Genomic DNA, 18,112 nt, shown 5'->3' with positions numbered 1-18,112 from the left:
TTTGATGAATGAAGATTGAAGAGTTCGCTAGAAGCAATTGTTAATCTTACGTACTTCACCAATTAGAAACTATAGCCTATCAAAAATGATAAAAAAAAATTCCAAACAAACTAAAGAAAAAAAAAACATAGCGCACCTGAAGAGATGGCTTTTTCTTTTAGTAAGAAACCGATCGAATCAAATTTCTTTGTAAGTAGTCGAATTTTTAGAGAAGGAAATAAATTGTTTACTCGTAAAAGCCTTTTTTGTTGGGTTTAGCTTTCCTTTTTGGGTAGAAAGAGTTTCAATCCGGAAGGACTGCTATGGTTTAACCTGTTTTTAGTAGTATATACTAAATAGGACTCTCAAAGTATTTTTTTAGCACAAATCCCGAGGAAATTAGGACCACCACTTAAGTCGATTGAAGAGTTCGCTAGAAGCAATTGTTAATCTTACGTACTTCACCAATTAGAAACTATAGCCTATCAAAAAAGATAAAACAATTCCAAACAAACTAAAGAAAAAAATACATAGCGCACCTAAAGAGATGGTTTTTTCTTTGAGTAAGAAACCGATCAAATCAAATTTCTTTGTAAGTAGTCGAATTTTTAGAGAAGGAAATAAATTGCATTGTTTATTCATAAACGCCTTTTTTGTTGGGTTTAGCTTTCTTTTTTGGGTAGGAAGAGTTTCAATCTGGAAATACTACTTTGGTTTAACCTGTTTTTAGTAGTATATACTAAATAAGACTCTCAAAGTATTTTTAGCACAAATCCCAAAGAAATCAGAACCACCACTTAAGTCTTTATAACTTGCTTAAAAATTGAGCTGTTTTGGTATTATACCATTTATATAATGGGGGATTAGATGATGTGGGGTGTTTAGATTCTATTGTCCCGTTCAATTCCACCCTTTGATCAAAAGTTTAGACAGACCATTCTGTAGTCAAGGCTGCGTGCCTAGGCTTGCTTAAAGCGCAAAACTTTATGAGAGGTAACATAAAGGCGCGTTTTTTGTTTTGACACACCTTATCAGCTTTTACAGTTTTTTCATTTTTTTTTTTACAATTTTTGCTATACGTGACACATTTACACTCGATCCAATTGTTGTATGATATAAGAAATTGTACAAATTTAGTAAGTTTCATTGTGGAGTACACTTTAAACTTAATTTTGACTAGTTTTTGTTAAGTTATATGGATTGAGAGAAGACACAAAGATGGATTAAATTTTAAATGAAGTTTTACGGGATTTTAAAATTGAATCACGTGTTCTATTTTATGAAGAACTCATTTGGCTCAATTCGATCGGTTCATTATTTTAGTTTATTGAAGTTGAGCTAAATTGTATTGAGATATACAAGTTTTATTTTGCTCTTTATTTATTGCTTAAGATTTTTCTTTTAAATGACTACAATGGTTTTATGTTTACAATCACATAAAATTAATTTTAAAGTTTAGCTAAGCAAATCAGTGATAATTCATGTCATATTTAATATTTATTTTATTTTTTATTTGATATATCTATTTTTTTATTACTACGCGCCTCACTTCAATCAGGCGCGTGCCACGCCTCGCGCCTTGCACCTAAGGCACAAGAGGGTGTTGCGCTTTAACACATTTACTACACTGGACGGGACCATATATTTCTTGTCAAAGGTACAACTTTAACCTAAATATTGGTAATGTACACCCTACCGGCCTACCCTAGTTCAGAAACAAATAGAACCCGAATCATTAATTTTACAATCAGCACCATCACGAGGTACGACCTGTTCAATAAACGTTACGTGGATGGGATAGATTAAGGTTTTGATGGAATGTGCAGGGCTTTTGAAGTATGGCTAAAGTTAATTTTTGTGATAATTGTGCAATCATTCCGTTTTTACTTTCGGTAATTAATGTGAATAAATGACTAAATGGTACGTATCTCCCTACTTTCTCTGAAGTTGTTGTAAAATTTTCTTTTGATCATTTTGGTAATTAGGTTGTGGTAATCCGATGTGCCTTTTGTGCCAAATACATTGTAATATCAATTAGTCTACCTCTTCTTTGGTCGACCTCATCTAAATAATGAAAAAAACAAGAGCTACTCAAATTAAAAGTAGCAAACAAAGGAATTAGCTTTATCACAAACTAAAAAGGTTCAATGAGTACGGAAACAAGGATTTAGTTAATAAAAAGAAAAACATTATATATACTAGCAAGATGCACGTGCTATGCACGTAGTTGACAAACACATTTATTACGGGATATATATATATATATATATATATATATATATATATATATATATATATATATATATATATATATATATATATATATAAATATATGAAGGTTAGTAAAGTATGTGAATTTGGGTGATGTAAGTATTATTTAGTGAATATGTATGAAATAATAAATAGTTAAATACAATTAAAACCGGATCACTGACGATTGTGAAAGATTATCGTTTTGTGTAGTCGACACGTTTCCTGCTAAATGGGGAAAGATAAAGGGTCACTATTGCCAGGACCATCTAAAATCAAGTTATAAATTTATAACATTGACTTCAGTCCCAAAAGAGTTATGCATTCTATAGAATATAATTTTATTTAGTGACACTGAAATACTTAATATAGTCCTAATACTTGACAATATAATGGAAGAGTTACGCTAAGGAATGATAGTTAGCTAAACAGATTAAAAAAGAGTGAAACTCATCATCTGCGTTATTTAATCCATTTGGCTCTTTAATTGTTCGACCCGACAAAGTAGGGAATCCACTCAGCTGCAAAAGTCTCATAGTCGAAGTAAATGCATCACACATTTATCACGTATGAAAAAACAGACATTAGCAAATGACTGAAAATGTTAGTTGATCAAATCACTCAAAAGACACCATTGCATAGTTTCCTTTCGGTGCACATTTCTTTCTTATAGAAAATAAAAAACACAGTTATGCTATAGTTCAATGTTGTAGCTGACATGTACACATCATTCATGTGTAAAGTATGTATTCATGTCATCGCTACATGTATGTGATGTTGTACACTCCAAAAATATCATCACTCAAGCCAAGTTACTAAACTCCAACCAAGGTGCCCCAATATACACCCCCAAAGTTTGGGGCTCTCAACGCGCCCCCATGAGATGTGTGTCATCAAGTGCCGTGGATATGATACAGTCATGCAAGAACCAAGTGTTTGGAAATAACAGGTTTTAATCGAAATAATTTGATTTACTTACTTGAGGATTCTACAAGGAGAAGTTTGTTTCCATCTCTATTGGGTGGATGACGATGCTAAATCCCCCTATATGCCATTAGATGATCCTCGTGCAGCCATCACCCACACGCCTAATCCTACGGACTCAGAACTATGTATAATGTCCCGTGCCACTATTTTATTTTGTTATTGTGATGTCCAAAGCCATTACACGTGGCAAACATCCATTAGTAGGGTCTCTATTTTATTCATTTAATCAACAAGGCTAAAGCCCAATTCGCAATATCATGGATCAATGTATAAAGCCCATTAACTCATGTGTCTAAGGTGAACCTTAGCCACATGACTTGCCACTAATATATACGTTGATTTATGTCCGATTCATTTCTTATCAAAGAGATAGTTATCGGTTAGCGGTTATACTCTATCACAATTACTCAAGATACAAGATTACTTGAGCTACAAGGACTCTCTATCTACCTATATAAATACCACATTATTTTTCATAAGGAACTACGTGGAAACTTGATCCCTAGAGAACAGAAACGTAGGCAGCCATTATTTGGTTCAATTTCATCTCCCCAATATCAAATCGTCTCTTAGTGTGTTCTTTACCACATCAAAACAAAATCAAACGTAAGAAAGAGATACACACAATAAAGAGACCTAAATATATTATACTCAACATGCTTTCATGCACAATCTACATAGACGTACTTTGATCCCTCATGCAGCATAGTGGTAGATGACCCCTCAGATTTGATGATAACTTTATTTATGTAGGATGTGCAATAAAAATTGAGGGAAATGAGACCAAAAGAAAATAGCAATAAAAATGTTAGACAAAAGAAATCATAAAAGCGGATTTTTTTTTTTAAAATAAAAAAGAAAAGAAGGAAGTTTTTCAAGCAATAATCTTCAAAGACGTATTAGTGATCCCTCAAGAAGCACAAGGATAGATGATCCTCAGACTCAATAAAAATGTTTTCCAAGTCAATATATAATGCCCAAAAGAACAAAGTGGAAACAAAATAAAAAGGAATTTGGAAAGAACCCGACATAAATAAAGTAAAAAAAACTTACATACATAAGTTCATAAATCCAGTAAGAAACTACTTTTTGGTACACGCTTTCAAAAACAATCTACAAAGACATGAGATCAACCCTCGGGCAGCATACTTGTAGGTGATACCCCAAGCACAATGATGGCTTGCATGTCTAAGTATGATGTGCATGAAAACACACTAAAAGAATTGAGATATAAAATAAAAAAAACACCTTACAGAAACAAAATCAGGAGATCTACACAAAGAGGATGTATTCAAGCAGTCTACAAATCCATGATATTATAATCCCTCAAGCCGCACAGCTTAGATGATCACTTGGGACTCATTAGCAATGACTTCCAACCAGACAACGATTGAATTTCATCGACTACGTATGTTGTGCAAGAAAACACCCTCAAATAAACAAACAAAAATGGGACATGAAAGCAAGTAAAAACTCACATAAACGAATTCATAAAATCCATAGAATGAAAGTATACTTTTTATAACATGGTCTTGAGGACAATCTTAAAAGGTGCAGCACAGTCTAAGTATGAAAATAGCAAAAACAAAACAAAAAAATTGGGACAATAAATCTAGTTAAAACTTAAAACAAACTAAAAGGAATCTATAGAAATCAAAAGAAAATACTTTTACAATAAGCTTTCACGCAAAATTTACACAAGGTCGCCGATGAACCCCCCAAAATCCGATTATTGGTGATCAATCCCAATAGTCATGACTATCATTGTCCCCATAAATGTGCAACAAAATGCGTTCTTAAAAAAAGACAATTTGCATGAATAATTTCAAATTAAGATTTCTCCTTCGAATACTTCGGGCACAATCTAGAAAAACATGATATGATCCCTCAGACAGGCACATCTGTAAGAGGAACCCTCAACGTCAATAGTAATGACTTTCATCGTCATTATATGAGACACAGACACACAAAATTTATGAGACACAAGATCAAGTCATTACTATCATAGAACAATTATGGGCTGTCGGTGAACCACGTTCCCTGATATAACACGGAAGTCCCCCTATACATTATCCCCATCTAATAAAATAACCAAAAGCTGGATGTATTAGGTATACACTCATCCAGGCAATTTAAATATAGAAGATTACTTAAGTATATGTAAACAGGATGCAATTTATTAATTTTATTATTATTATAATCATTATAATTATGAATAATAAAATGTCAAGTGTGAACAATAAAAGGCAATGCCTATCTTTTCAAAGACAAAGATACCTATATATTAAAACCATTTATGATTGATGAACATAACCCTATCCACCACGATTGGAACACATACAGAGAAGAAACCCCGTAATTGCAGCTGAAAGTTAAGCTCGACAGCGAACCTCTACAAAGTGAGGACAAAAATCTACTTCAAAGTTGAAAATCATATTGACCAACAGAAATATTGATGATTACACTCTCATGACATGCAATGAACCTCTAAGTCTCATATAGAAAACGTCCTCACCAACAACACATTTATCTTAATAGAATAACGCCAAAGGTTACAAACTTCGCAACAAAACCAGATTCTATAAACATAACCCTAGATTCCACTTCGAAGCCTATAAAGGAGCACACAATTTAGTTGGATTTGCAGAGAAAAAGGGGATTACCACTTACCAGCTTGGATGTCAAGACCCTCAACTTTGTCAACTGAAACATCAACCAACGCAGTTCTAATCACTTTCAGTGGGTCAATAATTCCAGTTATCACCATGTCTACATATTCACCTGGTTATACAAATTAAGCAAAGATTAGAGAAATCTATATTAATTTAGCGAATAACATTGTTGTAGCTTCATACCTTTAGTTGCATCATATCCAAGGTCATAGTCATCCTGCTCCAATAGCTTGCCAACAATCACAGCACCATCAACTCTAGCATTAGCAGCAATTATGTGAACTGGCATCTGAAGTTGAAAGAGAGCCCAAAGGCCAAAACAAAATATTAGATTAGTAAATTAGGTATTAAAAGGTCTAAAAAAACAGGATGCAAATGTTGAATTGAACTCCACTTATAAGTACCCACTTGTATACTTAAATAGTGTCAAAAGGAAAAATCATGCAGAACAATTTCAATGAGACTTCTATAGAGAATATCATGTTTGTCGAATGTTTGCAATAAATACGTGTTCTAATAAACCAGTTGGCAATGAAATATTAACCTTCAGAGCATTCTAAATAATTTGGACTCCAACTTTCTGGTCAAAATTTGCAGTTTGCAATTTGTCCAACTCCTTTGATGCATAAATAGGGCAACACCACCACCTGCAGAAGAAAGGCTCTTATAAATCACATTTTCAATCCCCTAACCAACCTAAAGAAAGAGTGACAATTTATCAAATATTGAATTTAAAATTCGTACAATTCCCTCTTCAATAGCAGCTCTAGTTGCATTTAGTGCATCGGTAACTCTATCCTTTTCTCCCCGACTTAGGTTTAAGCTAGCACCTCAATGCAAGAAAACCAACCACTCAATTGAAATATTATAGAAATTTAACCCTAAACATTTAACTTTAATATAAATAAACTACAGAAGGAAAATCATGTCATGCTCTTATTTGTTGTCTACTTCCCACCGTATCATTTTCGTCATCTGCTGCTTTTCTAATTTTGAGTGAGTAGTAAACCACCTTATTATTCACCCTAGCAGCCCAGTCGAAGCTAAGTGTCCAACAAAAACTTAATATATTCTTGTAGTACTATTTCCTTCAAAATATATTTCTTTTGCCCATCAAAGAAACGTAAGTACTAAATTAGATTCTTTCCCCTGTTGATCAGAATAACACACCCGCCAAGTTAATGCATGTGAACAAAGAATTTGAGCATATACAAGACGATAGAGCTCCTCCATGCTGATTCCTCCCAGTTACAACGCTTCTTCATGTAGGAGAGTTTCAGCTTGAGTGCTCCCATTGTAAAACAACTCAATGGCATGAGCAACCATCCTGCAAAAAAAAGTACAACATCCGGGTTACCCTTAAGGCATCATAGACGGGAAAAAAAAGCAACCACATAATAACTTAATAATCGGCATCAAGAATGTAGCTTTTCCACGATTTACAAATCAAGTAAAATAATTACATGCATGAGAAGTAGAGCAGCTCACCAGGGGCCAAAAGCTCTTGAACATTCAAACTAAAACGACTGAATCATACGAGGGTAAAATAAGCAATTTCGAAGCAAAAGAGAAAATTAAGTACATGCGAAACAAAATAATTCATCATTACCTCAATGTTTTCTCCTAGAATTCCAAGGATAAGCCCCATCAAACTATGTGGGTTGGATAGTGGTTTTAATTGCATGCATTTTGAGCTAAATTCAGACATTCCTTCAAGCCCTAATCCGTGATTAAAGCTTATAAGCCGCTGATAAAGACACAAAACACCAAAAAGAATAAATTCATACCAAAAGTAATGTAAACACGACAACACTCACCATTGTAAATGGTCTAACATAAAGAAAGTTTGATATATACAACTCCATCCAGTGACATGTCACACTACTAAGAATGTTAGTGTTTCCCAGCATGACCTGTAACAAGTTCTTCAAGCCCTCCCTGGTCTGGCGATGATCGCACCGAACCCAAAAAGCATTGCAGTCTAGCTTAGCTATATGTCCTCACACTGAACCCAAAAAGCACTGCAGTCTCCTGCTCCTCAAGAATGGAAACAAAGTGGCCCATATGTTAGCTTGCCATGGAATTTCATCTCTTGCTCCTCAAAAATGGATAATAACCTCGCCATTGTGGCTTCGGGACATTCTAAGCAGTGATAGAAACAATGTAATATATATATATATGATGATTAAAAAAAAAAAAAAAATCTATGCTGAAGTCAATTTAAAACTTAAATTAAGTAGTTGAGACTTGAGATTGAGATTGTTCATACCTTTAGTTGGACAAGGTTAAATTAATATTCTTGTTATATATCTAGTTCGGCAATTTTGTTTGACGACAACGATTTTATTCTCTTTTTATAGTAAAAAATAGGAATCTTCTGCCACTCTTTTAAAGCCTTCCTACTATGGTAAAGGGATCTTAATTCTTAAATATAAATATATTAGTGTACAACAATAGAAGGGCATGTGTTGGACTTGTCAACCTTGTACTGTTTTGGCACGTTTCTTTCTAAAAATGCAGAAACAAGTCAACAACAAATCCACACTCCGTTTAGCGAAAAAAAAAAACGTGCACACGTCCACGTCCATACTTATTTTTTATACTAGAATTTTCACATTTTATGATTTCTGTGCGAAACGTCAGTGCCGGCCCTAATATTTTGGTGGCTTAAAGCAAGACAATAAAATGTGGCCTTATGTGCGTTAATGTTATTAATTTTTTTTAATTTGTGTTATTCAATATAATCCAAGAGAGATAGCGAGTAAAATGATTTTATTATTTGACAGATAAGTTTTATTTGTTTTTTAAGATATAAATAAAAGTTTAGGTTTTTTAATTGTTTGTAACAAATGGAGTAAGTATTGCCAAAGAGTTTAATAAAGAGTTAGATTCACGGGGATTGTGAGTGATTTTGTTATTTGGTAGATGAATTTTATTTGTTTTTTTTAGATATAGATAAAATTTTGGGTTTTTAATTATGAGTTGGTTTAGTATTTTTTTTTTTTTATAATTGTTTGTAACGAGTGGGGTAAATATTGTCAAAGAGTTTAATAAGGAGTTGGGTTCTTGGAGATTGTGAATGATTTTGTTATTTGGCATGAAAGTTTTATTTGTTTTTTTTTAGCTAAAGATAAAAGTTTGGGTTTTTTAATTGTGAGTTGGTTTAATATTTTTTGTTTTTTTTAATTGTTTATAATGAGTGGGGTAAGTATTGCCAAAGAGTTTAATAAGAAGTTGGGTTCTTGGGGATTGTGAGTGATTTTGTTATTTGGCAGAGAAGTTTTATTTGTTTTTTTAGATATAGATAAAAGTTTGGGTTTTTTAATTGTGAGTTGATTTTGTGGTTTTGTTTTTTTTTAATTATTTGTAACGAGTAGGATAAGTATTGTCAAAGAGTTTTTAATAAAGAGTTGGGTTTTCGGAGATTGTGAATGATTTTGTTATTTAATAAAGGAGTTTTATTTGTTTTTAGATATAGATAAAAATTTGGATTTTTTAATTGTGAGTTGGTTTAGTGTTTTTTGTTTTGTTTAATTGTTTAGTATAGTTTAATAAGGAGTTGGGTTCTCGGGATTAAGGAATTAATTGAAATCATATGTTTATTTTTTTCTTAAATATAGTTGGTTTATTTTTTGTCCTAAATAAGTGGCAACCAACTAAATTCTTTATTATAAAGTTTATTGTTTTGTGCCAATAATTGTGGCCCTATTTTTTGGTTTGGTAGCCCAATGTAGCCCAAATCAACAGCCTCAGGGCTGACACACTGGAAAGCGCTACCACATTATCTTTCGGGAAACGATGTTCCAAAACTGATGTCAATACTTACTATATATCAACAATTGTATAGGCAGATAACTAAAACATTGATGTCACTGCTCACTATATACCAGCAAATGTAGAGTCAAATAGTTAGAAAATTAGTTTTTCCAACATTGATGTCACTGCTCACTATATACCAGCAAATGTAGAGTCAAATAGCTAGAAAATTAGTTTTTCCTAGTATATAATGATGACAAATTTATCACCCATCTCGAGATATGTCTGAACATGTACAGAAAAAAGGTTCCTTGAGGCCGTTACAAATGTTTTGCATAGGCCCATAATTTCAAAGAAGATCCTTCATCCAAGTCACTATCACTGTCAGAAGAGTAGTCTGAAGATAAAGAGTCCTCAAGCAAATACTCCATGACCTGGAAACAATGAAACAATATCATCCATTTAGGTGGTCAAAATTTTGATCTCTTCTAACAATAATGAGGTAAAAACTGATAACTACTGGTTTTGTTTAACATGTTTAGAAAGTGTACGAGTGCTTCATGGGGACATTAGAAAGTCGTAACAATCTTAGGGTCCGTTTGATTCCAACTTCGAGTTCGGGAAGTTCGTCTCTGTTCTTATATGAAAAATCAGCTTCGTTCCATTAGCTAGGTGAAAAGCCAGCTATTTAATCGTATATACTGCAGCGCTCTCTATAGAGTTTGAGTCATTTCAACTCCTCAAAATGAGAAGTTCGAAGCTCGATTTGAATATGTACATGTCGCAACTTGCTATGTTTTAGGCATTTTGTAACAGAAAATAGAAGTTGCAACTTACTAAAATACTGAGATGACGCCAGATTTACCACAAAACACGATGAGAACTTTCAAATTTGGAAAAGTCAATTTCAAAGGGACCCTTAATGATGCAATCACATGCTAAACGTAATTTTTTTTTGCACACAAGTAAGGACATGCTAAACGTAATGGGCAGATACAGGAACACAAACTGGATAACATGGCAGTGAAAACTCGACAAAGATGGTAGCTCATAATTGTTCAGTGAATAAATAAACAGGTTGCAACTTGTAGTTAAAATATATCTCTTACCCAGAACAGCATAAAACAACTTTTCAATCTTTAATCACTTGATAGTGGTAGAGTATATCGTTTAAACGGATTTTGTTTAGGATGATAACTACAATTAGGAGGGCATCCAAATATAACATCAGCCAGAAAAAAAATCTAGGTGTCCATGACTAACTTCATATTAAGTAGAAGGGTCCTGGTACAAAATACATAAACACAACTACAAGTTAAGTCCAAAACAGAGAGAAAGGTTGTGCATGGCTCCCAACATGCATGAGGTTGCGGTTTCGAAACCACTAGCATCGTATAAACCCTACGGAGTTTTCATTTGTGTTTCTTTGTTCCATGGTTAATCAGAATGGGAAAATGAATTCTTTGGTGGACCAAAGCAATAGCAAGTTTTCAAAGAGGTGGTAGCCCTTGTGTGATGTGGAGGTGGTGGGACCACTTAGGTGTATATTTCACACCTAGTAGATAGGGTTTCAACTTTAAAGCAACAACAGAGTATAAAAATACCTAACCACAAAAAAAGGTTTTTAAAAGAAAGACACAAAGGGGAAAAGGAGAATAAAAAAGGATGTCAAATTACCTGTTGGAGTAATACGGGCTTCATGTGTTGATTTACAACCTTTACACCACGGTGTACATTGGGACACTTCATATTTTCAAGCCAAACAATCGTTTCGCATATACTGCAATACCCCCTATTTGAGGTAAATTTTTGCAATGAATTGCCTGTCACAGGACACGAATTGGAACGTTTAGAAAAGTGGAGAAGCTATAGGTTTTTCAGGGTAACAAAACAACGATATGTCAAAATATCTTATAATATACTTTTAAGAATGTTATGTGTCAACATCTTAAATAAAGTAATCTTTTCAGGATACTAATACTTTAGATCGATAAGATATTCAGTCCTACAAATCAGAGTTTCACAAAATGCTACTAAACACCCTTTTATGACCTTCCTTTTAGAAATAGGTATGAGGTAAAGGAAGACCACTACATGTATCAATAACCAAAACATGAAGCTTTCAGTCCCCCCAAGAGTGTGATCATTAGAAGGAGGTTCAGTTAGAAAGAAGACAGACAAGACTTCCCCAAAAGAGTTTCAATCTAACCACTAGTACGAGTTTCCATCCAACCACAAGTACTTCACAAGAACAACCTAAAGAAGAACCGAGAGACCAATCAAGAAATACTTTAAAAGGTGATGGTCAACAGGAGAACCAGAAAACCCTTAAGGCTATTGATCAACTCCTTTCAGCTGCTAATCTGACATGAAGAATCTAGTCAGAATGGCTATCAACAAAGGACAGAGAAACTAATACCACTGGGATAGAAAGGTGAAGGAGCAACTAGTAAATCTTACACTAATCTGTTTCTTCACTTCCAATTTCCAACCTGACCATAAAGGAGCAACTAAAAGCAGAGGTGAGCAACAAGGAAATTCTTATGAACCTACAAGCTAATTGGTCTTAAAGATTTGCTCAGGATAAAGATTTGCCTCCTCTTTTATTGGTAGTCTGTGGTGCCAGACTTCTTGTCTCATGAAGTTGCGCAAGATGTTCTTTGGATCACCCACTTCTTTCTTTTCACCAGTAAAACAATATTTTTATTATAAATAGTGTGATAGAGTGAGTCACTCTACAGCCCCTCATACAACCCAGTTACATCATTTGATCATTGTCTTGCTAAAATAATGCTTTCCGAATTGCACATAATATCCATATACCTAATTTCTTTCAACACCGGTTAGAACAAAAACCCAATTCCAAACTAAGCTCTTAATGTTACACAAAATGCACAAATTAGACTGTCCTTTCCCTTCAAATGCCCTTGAAATTTTTTCTAACCGAACTCCCCAACAGATTGCGTGAAAGAGAACCTTCTAAATAAGCCGTCCAGCTGAAAAAAGACTCTCACAATTCCAATCAGCAAGGCAATCACCCAGTCGTCCAGCTGAAGAAAGACTCACAATTCCAATCAGCAAGGCAATCACCCAGTCGTCCAGCTGAAGAAAGACTCACAATTCCAATCAGCAAGGCAATCACCCAGTCGTCCAGCTGAAGAAAGACTCACAATTCCAATCAGCAAGGCCATCACCTAGTGTACCTGTCATCGCCATACTAGATCTGAAAAAATGAAGAAACCATATCCAAACAGCCCACATAACTGACAGTCAATAAGCAAGTGCTGAATCATCTTCTCCTCCCAAAGACAACCATACCCTGCTTTTTCAGATTGTTAACAGAAAATGTCCCAAAAAAAAAAATTAAAAAAAAAAAAAAAATCCCTCTCTAACCCATGTTCACATGAAGAAACTTTGGAAAGCCATACTTTCTTACGAGGGAACCGTATGAAGTTAGTTTGAAGATCTGCAATTTTCTTGGTTTTGAATAATTCATACACTGATCCAGCCGTAAAAAGCTATTGCGAGCATTGTTGTACAAATCAGCAGATAACATTTTTAATGATCTTTCTGTGCGCCACTTATCTTCCCAAAATAGTATCTTGGCCCCATTTCCAACTTCGTAACAAATTTGATCTACCATTGCTTCTTTATGCATCACATGCCCTTTCCACAAAGAACATCCATGAGTAGTTAGAGTCTTCCCTGTATACCAACTCAAAGGATCCATCACACATTTGTTTCTTATATCCTGCTTCCAGAACCCTTCCTTATCATCTCAAAATCTAATAGAAACGTTATGGTAACAGTTTCGAATAGTTGGATGAAGAAGTTTAGATAACTCTTTTTAATAGGTAACAATCAATTATATAGGAGTTGGAACATCATAACTTTGAGTTCTGATTGTTGAGGAACATTTTGTTTTTCCTAAATCCTCTTTTGATTCAGTGGAAATTGTTCCATATAAGAAAGAAGTAGGAAAATATGAGGGAGAGAAGTAAATATGAGAGGGGAAGTGGAAAACATGAAAGGGAGATACAAAAGATTTCTTGGTAAACTTTCCTACCTGAAATGCAGTAAGAGAAAGAAGTTTGTTTTTTTTTTTTTTTTTTTTGCATATTCTTATCTCCAGAGAAGTCTTCTCCATCTACCACTGAATGAGGTCTTTTCCAGAGAAAGGATAAACGCCAAATTAAACAAACCCTTATTTCTTGGCTGTTATGTCCTGTCAATAAGAAGGCATTAACAGCTACCTCCGATTGGGGAAAAAAACAAAAGAAAAAGTATGGGGACTATATCCCTTCACCAACCTGGACACTTGAGGTTACTCTTAAGGAGAAAGAAAAAAGGGCGCTAAAAATTTATGACAAAAGCAAATACCGCCACCAACTTTGAGCATTTAAATTCTCTTAGATAGTTCTACACAACAGATCCGCATACAAAAATAAAAGATGTGCATACCTATATATGTTTCTTTAAAGGCCTCTCTCCAGTCAATTGCCAAGAGATCCACACTTTCTTTGTTACATGTAATTGACATATACTTTTCCGTTGGTTTACCCATCTGCCCCTTGCACTCAGAGAAGCTACTAGAACTTCCAAAGAACAACTCATACTGAGACTGCCACAGCCTTCTGTCAATTGCAGCAGAATTCCATGACCTTGTCAAACAAACACCAAGTTTACAAACCAAAATACTTAAGTTAAAAAAGCACCTTTAACCTCATACAGCCAACAGGCCAGCTAATGATCCCAAAATAGTCAGACAGTTTTATGCAAAAAATTCAATGAATAGTGAATAGTTTGGAAGTCAGATGAAGCAAAGTAGAAAGAGAAAGTACCAGGATACTAATCCAACAGCAACCAAAGAATGAATATCGAGAAAACTAAAGATGTGAACGAGAACATCTTGGGGAATTTCTACTGAACCTGGAAAAAAACCATCCGATGATGTTATATGACAAAGTTCATAGAGGAATAATTTCATACTCCATAGTCCACACAATACTAGTTCCTAAGGATAATCACCTTCTACATGTCTTTGCGCTCTCTGACGCCTCTTACATGCAACTACCGCGTGCTTGAACTCCGTAACAGCCAAGATTTTCTTATGCTTGGGTAATGCAAACTCAGCTGCTTGCACAAGGAGATTGGCTGCTTCTATTCCGTGATGCGTCTCAACTCTAAAAAGTATCCAAGGGAACATTACCAACAAAAACATATCACAATCACAGTGATTCCATGAATGTAATAATTGTTTAAGATAACTAGTTTGGTTGAACCTCAATTCTACATAATTTGAACAAAAATGAGCTGAAATGAACCTATAACAACATGAATTTCAAGCAATAAAAATAGACAAGTTAGAAAACACAAAAAGGAGAAAACTTACATAGGAAGTGAGCGGAAAGAAGAAAGAGTGTCTTGAAACAAAATGGATTGAAGGTTTTTAGGCAGTTTAGAATAAGCACTTCTTAATATGAAACTCAATTCTTTGCACACAAATGGGTAGTAATAAGATTGATTTAGATGTTCTCTCAACTTTAATTTCTCGTATCTTCTAACAATTTCAGACATTTTATTGGAAAATTAAGTGATCCTCATTTTCATCTTTGCTTAAAATTGAAAACCCTAAACTAGGGTATGAAAAACAGGTGGAAAATAACGACTTTAACGGTCGCTGACGTAAGCCAAATATAACAGACGTTGATATTACGGGGGGGGGGGCCTTCTAAAAACTATTTGAGATACCTTTCCTAGGGGTGGGCCCTAAATAAACATTTAAAGCCCTTTAGATATTAGGGCGGGTCGGCCCGCCCTAAATATATCGGCCCAAGTCTAAATTATACTTTATGCTTTTTATAGACTATATATTTACTTTTTTTACTACATCGGTTTTAAAACTCATTTATATTACAAAAAGGATAATCCAAACTCAAAGTCCAACCAATCTAGTAATAATCAGTATAAGTCCAAAAATTTAAAATGACATCCACAATCTAACGAATCAAGACAGGAGTTGAATTTATTCTTCCTTGTACTCAAACCTCACTAAAATTACATTTAACATTGAAATACGTATGACAAATAATTATATTATCATTTTTAAAGGAAGAAATAATAGATATAAAGAAGAAACATAATAGTTTTGGTATGGTCATGGAAGTTGTTAAACTATTTGTAATATCATAAATTATTTCTATAATAGATTCAAACAAATATAATATTACCTTTTTCTAATTTAAAAGTGATTCAAGCTTTGTATATGGAAATGAAAATATTGGCTTTTGAACAAGTGATGGAGAAATGTTTGAGATTATAAATGTCATTTTTCCGACAAAAAGGGTGTTTTTGGTTTTATGTTACAAATGTCCCGCTACGTATTTTCTTTAATGGTGTGGAAGGAAACCTTTAGTTTTAGACTTCTTGGATGTGAATAAAAATATAATTTATAAAGAAATAAGTGAGAAAAGAAATTGAGAATAATAAGTTATGGACTTTGACTTGATGATCAAAGGAATAAAGTCTTTTTTTTATTAAATTTAGTGCTTTCGTTGTTATTCATATTTTTTAAGTAAGTTGACATTTTTTTGTTATATAAAACAAGTTATTGGAAGACTTGGGTGTAAGTGATAAATTTAAAGACAATGTTATTTTAATTGAAAATATTTAACAAAGAGTTGGACAATTATGGTATGTGTATTTATAGTGAAAATATGAAATATTTAGGGCTTGGTTAGGGCTTGGTTTAAATTCGGGCCTATGTTTTTAGAATTTAACAAAAGCTAAACTCTGTAAGGGCTTTAGTTGTGAGGGCTTTATAGGGCTTAGGGTCGGGTCGGTCAGGGCCGGGTTAGGGTCGTTAGGGCCAAATTCCCACCCCTAACCTTTCCCCAAATATCTACACTATATATGCCCTATATTATACTATGATATATGATACTAGGATATCCTCGTGCCTAGGGCTTACATCGACCTCATCATTCTTGGCTACCCCGTATTCAAGGCTTGACTTGCCGGCGTAAGGCGATACCCCAAAAAAACAACTCATCACGCCCGGCCAAGCGATACATCGCCTTTGGCACGAAATAACAGTGCAAAGTGCCAAAACTCAATCAAGGCCAGCCAATAGTATTAATTGGGTTAACACCATGTCAAATTTAGAGGCCCAACAGTTTATAAGCTCAGGCATAATTATTGACTTTTGGCTGATTTTTGGATATATTTCATGGTACTGATTTAGTTTAACAAAATTGTACAAACTCTTAAAACACTTAGATCTGCCAAGTCACAACTTGTGAGGATGAATTGAATGCTGCCGGAAAAAGGACCCTGTTGCCTACCCCCATTATTACCATATTTTTTTAATTGAGCCCGTGCTCATGTTTCTAAGCCCATAAAATATTCAACTCATAAAAAATTTGTCCGATGTTGATTTTTTTGTGTGGGGGTGGGTGAGGTGAGAAAAACTGTTTAATTCACCCCATAAAAGCTTTTTAATTCACCCTCCATGAGTTTTGAGTGGCTATAGTTAGGGGGTGTGTCGGACCACGTCTCACCTTATGACGTGGAATTTGTCATCCCACTCATTTCTGTTTTGTTAGATAGACTATATGATAGTCAAGTCTTCTGGAAGATCTCCTTATTTATTTAATTTAGAAACACTTCCCTCACCAAATTTATAATAAGTCCCACTTTTATTAATATAATTTGAACAAGGTCTTTTTTTTATTAATAATTTAAAAACACTTCTCTAATGTCACTTAAATTAAATAATTACCCCTATTTTCCACATTTAAATTAAAACAAGCCCTATTTTATTATTGATAATTTTAAAAAACCTCCCTAATATCACTTAAATAACATAATTATCTCCCATTTTGTTAAAAATAAATAAATAGATGAGTCTCTCCTATATAATTACAATTACCATTTACAATTAGAATCCAAAGAAACCATACTAACTATCGATCTCGAGGGACGGGTTTCAAGACTTAAAAAAACCGATGCGTAGCAAGGTTTGCATACTTGTACAAACTTATTTGAGATACCCTAGTAATTTAAAAAATTGAATTTTTATATGCAAATATACATCTACAAATATAAATTACTTTGTAAAAACATATTTTCATAGGTCAATAGGTGAATATAAATTGTCATAGTTAAACTACTATATAAATATACAATATTTTTTATACAACAATTCATACAATGCCATTCATCTCTCTACAAGTTTATTTACGACTTGATTTTTTTTCGTAGATGTCATCTTTTTACCGTAGATAATATTCCTACAAAAAATGAGCTCATTTAAATTTCTAAAAATGCCAAAAGAAGTTGCAGAATTTTAAATCTTGACCGATAAAATAAACTCATCTAAACACCTTTAAGAGAGCGTGCCCAACTTAGCCGATGTAGCTTGAGCCGCCAACACATAGAGGCGTGGGCGAGCTAGCCGTGCACCGCGC

The 18,112-nt window shown here is 34.0% G+C and overlaps 2 protein-coding genes across 8 annotated transcripts; both read right to left on the bottom strand.

Moving 5' to 3' along the window:
- Positions 1 to 5,702: 5,702 nt before the first annotated feature.
- LOC147495095 (chaperonin CPN60-1, mitochondrial-like) lies at positions 5,703 to 6,538 on the bottom strand. Its single transcript, XM_086564704.1, has 3 exons — positions 6,433 to 6,538; positions 6,072 to 6,177; positions 5,703 to 5,997 (listed from the first exon to the last, which is right to left on the bottom strand). The coding sequence occupies exons 2-3, from the start codon at positions 6,175 to 6,177 to the stop codon at positions 5,876 to 5,878; spliced, it is 228 nt and encodes a 75-aa protein (XP_086420830.1). The 5' UTR covers positions 6,433 to 6,538; the 3' UTR covers positions 5,703 to 5,875.
- Positions 6,539 to 9,698: 3,160 nt separating this feature from the next.
- On the bottom strand, positions 9,699 to 15,401 carry LOC147495094 (F-box family protein). 7 transcript variants are annotated; one of them, XM_086569595.1, is made up of 7 exons: positions 15,037 to 15,401; positions 14,673 to 14,827; positions 14,486 to 14,573; positions 14,106 to 14,305; positions 13,711 to 13,869; positions 11,322 to 11,467; positions 9,699 to 10,078 (listed from the first exon to the last, which is right to left on the bottom strand). In XM_086569595.1, the coding sequence occupies exons 1-7, from the start codon at positions 15,219 to 15,221 to the stop codon at positions 9,965 to 9,967; spliced, it is 1,047 nt and encodes a 348-aa protein (XP_086425721.1). In that variant the 5' UTR covers positions 15,222 to 15,401; the 3' UTR covers positions 9,699 to 9,964. The 7 variants fall into 7 exon arrangements, with proteins under 7 accessions (XP_086425721.1, XP_086425723.1, XP_086425728.1 ...); XM_086569596.1 differs by lacking the exons at positions 9,699 to 10,078; positions 11,322 to 11,467 and adding exons at positions 12,321 to 12,847; positions 13,073 to 13,310; XM_086569597.1 differs by lacking the exon at positions 13,711 to 13,869.
- Between the last annotated feature and the right edge of the window lie 2,711 nt (positions 15,402 to 18,112).

Source organism: Coptis chinensis, chromosome 6 (genome assembly GCF_015680905.1).
Source record: "Coptis chinensis isolate HL-2020 chromosome 6, ASM1568090v1, whole genome shotgun sequence".
In the NCBI taxonomy this organism is placed as follows: domain Eukaryota; kingdom Viridiplantae; phylum Streptophyta; class Magnoliopsida; order Ranunculales; family Ranunculaceae; genus Coptis; species Coptis chinensis.
Note: the sequence above shows the minus strand (reverse complement) of the source record. Positions and strands in the feature narration are given on the sequence as shown.